We start from the raw sequence: 5,000 nt of genomic DNA on the forward strand, positions 1-5,000 counted from the left end.
GCCGAATCACTGCCTCCGAGCGCTTTGGCGCACCGCCGGGTTGTACAGCCGCACGCCACATTTCGTGTGGTTTGTTTTCACCCCTATAGGCGTGACCTGTCGGGAATGGGTTAACAGCTCAGCTGGGATGCCACAGATACCTGCTGCTTTACCACTCTTCAGCTTGGAGATCGCCCTCCTGACTTCAGTCAGGTAGAGTGGATCCTCACTGATGGGTGGGTCTGGCAAAGGAATCTCGATGCTACCCGCATCCAAGTTATTTGCTGTTGTATCCACCTGGTACAACTGCTCAAAATACACAGCCCAACACACCCGCACCCCATTAGGATCTGAGATTATCTGGCCACTTGCTGAGTGGACTGCAGTTGTCGGTGAGAGTTCGGCTCTCACAGGGCTTGGTAGGCAGGACGAAGGTTATTTACTAGGAAATGGCTTTTGACTTCCTCTGCAAGATTCCTGACAAACTGCTCCTTATCCCTTCTCAGCAGTGACCTAGTCCTGTGCACCAGGGAACAATACAAGTTGCAATCTCCTGACAATCGAGCCACACAACAAACATGTGGTGTCCAGTGTCTCCTGTGAGATGAAATTCTGTCTTGCTGTTGGGCATTCTTGGGCTGCATCGAGCATTTCACACTTGAAGGTGTCCTACAGAAGAACAGCGTCTGTAAGGCCCCTTAGTGCTGTGAAAAGACCAGAGAAAGTTTCAGCAAATTGAGCACACTCCCCCTCCCTCAATCTGTCCACATGAAACACCCGAATAGTAGCCACAGCTAATCTATGAATAGTTCCACAGAATGCGGTGCTCCGATAGACCCTGCAGTTCTGGGTGATCCTCCATTGAGTGCTAACGCGGATGTGGTCAATATCCTTGGCCACATTACCTGTATCTCTGTACCAAGTCCAACGTTGTGGGTCAAAACACTGATACCAGGAGCCAGAAATTCTCAATTTCTAGGACCTAGCTAAGTCACTGTCAGCATCAGCTCCTGGGTCACGAGGATTGAAAGACATCTCATAGCCAGCTCAGTTGCAGCCAGATACCGCATCGAAGTCACCCAGAACAATACAAATATCATGCCGAGGACAGCTGTCTGTCACAGATGCAAGTTTGGCGTAAAACATCTCTTTCACATCAAGTTTACATACAGCAGTAGAACGATACACAGCAATAAGAGACATGAAGCCAAATGTAAGCTTCAGACTCGATACCATTATACGCTTATCGACTGGAGTGACCTCTACTACCGAGGGTTGAAGTCTGCCGGGGATGACTATGGTTACTCTCTGGAGATGGTGGCCATCGCTGCGGCCTGACCAGTAATAAGTGCAGCCACCTACACTAATCGTGCCGCTGCCAGGTCTTCTCACCTCCGAGAGAGCAGCCACCTCAACTCTCAGCTGCTTCAGCTCCCTCGACAGTAGTGGTAACCAATCATCCTGTCGCAAAGAACCGACATCCCGACAACCCACCTGAGGTTTAATCTTGGACAGTTACTCCAGGTGGATGCCACCTTCTGCCACCCCCACCAATGCTGCCCCATGTAGTGAGAGTTGGCTGACTGCAGGCCCCATAATCCACCTGTGGGGGTCCCATGGGCTTTGCCCCACAAGCCAGATTGGCACCAACCCAGTGGGACCCAAAGCCCACCTTACTTGCTGGGTAAGAGGGACGTTTGCCCTCCCCCCCAGCAACAACAGCTATGTGGTTTGCTGCCAGTTAGGTTACCTTGAGAAGGCAGAATGGCAAGGCCTTCCTCCCCACGGCCACCCATTAACCCTAGGCGCCACGGGGGCAGGAGTTAGTACAAAGCCAGGGCGTCTCCACATGCCAGTGGGCCATGACTTTTTTACCTTTAGGTATAGAGTCATGGCCCACAGCCTAGGACCAGAAGGTACCTGGTTTACATGGGTGGCTACGAGGAGGCCCTGCAGAAGTCTTGATGTTGGCGAGGCTATGAGCTGGTGGAGGAGTCTTATGCACAGTTACTCCCTTTTCACACCAGGCTAGCCAGCGGTGGCAGCTGCAAGCAAGAAGGCATTCAAAACACTTAACACTAACGAGGCTACCACACCATTGCTTCACATCACCCTTGAACATGAGGCACCCACCCACTCAGCTGTGTACTCTTTTCCTTGATTGTCGGAAATATTTTCTAATATCTCATGTTCCTGTTAGTAATGTGAATAATATGATAATCTTAATGTCTATGATAATAGTAGCAACATCACTATTGATAGCATTAGTTAAAATAATGACTTGCTCATAAGTCAGGTAAGGTCACAAGGTCTATCAATTGACTCCTTTGTGGCTAAGCACTTGTGGAGCCATCTATGGGCAGAGACATCTCACAATGTTATATTTCAGTGAACAGGAAAATAAATAGATTCGCTGAATAAATGGAGGTACTGTGTATATTAAATTATATATATATATATATATATATATATATATATATATATATATATATATATATATTATGTATATACATATATATTTTTTTTTTCTTATATATACAAAATGTATATATGTGTGTATATATATATATATATATATATATATATATATATATATATATATATATATATATGTACTATATTATATATATATATATATATATATATATATATATGTATGTATGTATTATATTATATATATATATATATATATATATATATATATATATATATATATATATATGTATGTATTATATTATATATATATATATATATATATATATATATATATATATATATATATGTATGTATTATATTATATATATATATATATATATATATATATATATATATGTATGTATTATATTATATATATATATATATATATTATATATATCATATATATATATATATATATATATATATATATATATATATATATATATATATATATATATATATATGAATATCAGTTTTTATCTCAAGGGGGCCAGATTTGTCCCTCTCCCATTCGTCCTTTTTTTATTTTTCATTATAGCTATACTGTATTATATTCCTTTACAGGGAACAATGAGTTGGTGTTCATCAACTTCTATGCAGACTGGTGCCGCTTCAGCAACATATTAGCTCCAACTTGGGATGAGACGGCAGACAAAGTTAAGGAAGCATTCCCAGATGAAGGCAGGGTGGTTATTGGAAAGGTGGACTGTGATGCCCAGTGTGAGTGTTTCAAGTTTTTACATATGAAATTTCTATTGAATTTAAGGGAAATACTAAATCCTTGAGTAGGCATTTTGGGTTTGCAGTTTTATTGGCTACCCCTCTCTCTCTCTCTCTCTCTCTCTCTCTCTCTCTCTCTCTCTCTCTCTCTCTCTCTCTCTCTCTCTCTCTCTCTCTCTCTCTCTCTCTCTCTCTCTCTCTCTCTCTCTCTCTCTCTCTCTCTCTCTCTCTCTCTCTCTCTCTCTCTCTCTCTCTCTCTCTCTCTCTCTCTCTCTCTCTCTCTCTCTCTCTCTCTCTCTCTCTCTCTCTCTCTCTCTCTCTCATTTTTTTGTTTGTTTGTTTGTTTCTTATTACACAATCGGTATACATTCATGATTACCCATGTATTCCATGAAGTAACATTTTGATAGAAAGAGAAGGGAAGGAAGGTGTGACAGTATTAGATAGATGTAATTGAGGGCTAAAAACTGGTTTAGTGGGTTAAAGTAAATCAAATGTTATTGCTTATATTCAAGTGGGTCATCTCCCACTTGGACAAGTTATAGGTACATTTGCTTTGGACTAATCTTGGAATTTTTTCTGTCTATCAGGGCATAAAACAAGGAACCCTAATGTACAACTTCCAGAGCTTCTACCATCTTTCACATTATATATCATTTGATTTTATTGCACTTGTATCACTTGCTTGCCCTTGGTGCATTTCCCATCCTGAGCAGCCAGGAGTCTAGCTTATAGGAGAAGTCTAGTCAGACAAGAAGTTGATTTGCCTTCTCATTTATAATTTGACCATCAAGAGTGTATATCTTAATTTTTTTTTTGTAATAATCTTATATTCATTGTTTGTCCAAGTTTCACCATTCCTGCTGCATAATATATGTGATATGAAGCTTTAAATTCCCAAGTCATCAAATCTAGAAATATAGAAATATATATTGCAAATAATTTGTGAAGGTTTTCAGCCAAAAAATTAATTCATTGTTTGGTTTTAGTGTGAATTTTCTGTTTCAGAAATGATTTGACTCGAGAGCCTTCCTTGTAGGTCTCTGTCTTTTTAAGATAAAATATTCTTGTAATGTCATGTTGGTAAATTATTAAAGGCAGGAAGTAAAAGATAATTTTCTAAATTGTAAAGATACAATCGCTTGTTAACCCAATGTCAGCAGGTTTATGTACTGCCCCCTTTAGATTTTATTGAGTTTTTTTACATATAGATGGCTCAATGTGTGCTCAGCCTGTAAGGAGTCTATCAGTTAGCCCTTGTGACCGATCCTGATTTCCCCATTCTTTGAATTGGCAGGAAAATGTGTTTTTCTTTTCAATACTATTGACATTGACATTGTTATATCATTCTCATTGATATTGCAGTGGCATTGTAGTCTTGCCACCCGCTGACATTGGGTTAAGAGAAGATCCAGTAAGCGTTTGCAGGCTGTGTTATTTAGGTATATGTTATTCTTTCCAACCATTAAATTATCTCATCCCTTTGGCATTTCAGCAAGCATTGCTTCTAGATTCCACATCACAAAGTACCCAACCCTGAAGCTTCTCAGAAACGGTCAGGCATCAAAGAGGGAATACCGAGGGCAACGCTCTGCAGACGCTTTTGCGTCTTTCATTAAAGAGCAGCTGAAGGACCCTATTAAGGAGATTGAGAGTTTGAATGAATTGAATGATATTGAGGTAAGCTTTGTTTAATGTTATGTAGCTGAAAGCCTGTTTTTATGCTTTGCAGGTTTTGTTTATAAATATTAACCCACTTGCCCTTGAAGGCAAAGATATATGGCATATCTTCTGTATTTATAGTTATCACTTGTGTTTACCAA

General features: G+C 40.0%; 1 protein-coding gene across 1 annotated transcript in view; it reads left to right on the forward strand.

Annotated features, from left to right (window-relative positions):
* The window catches only part of LOC125044675 (endoplasmic reticulum resident protein 44-like), a 29,521-nt gene that overhangs the window by 12,100 nt on the left and 12,421 nt on the right, over nt 1–5,000 (forward strand). The window contains exons 3-4 of the mRNA XM_047641486.1: nt 3,022–3,177; nt 4,673–4,857. Coding sequence (XP_047497442.1) covers nt 3,022–3,177; nt 4,673–4,857 — 341 coding nt within the window. The remainder of the gene's footprint in view (nt 1–3,021; nt 3,178–4,672; nt 4,858–5,000) is intronic.

Source organism: Penaeus chinensis, chromosome 36 (genome assembly GCF_019202785.1).
Source record: "Penaeus chinensis breed Huanghai No. 1 chromosome 36, ASM1920278v2, whole genome shotgun sequence".
NCBI lineage: Eukaryota > Metazoa > Arthropoda > Malacostraca > Decapoda > Penaeidae > Penaeus > Penaeus chinensis.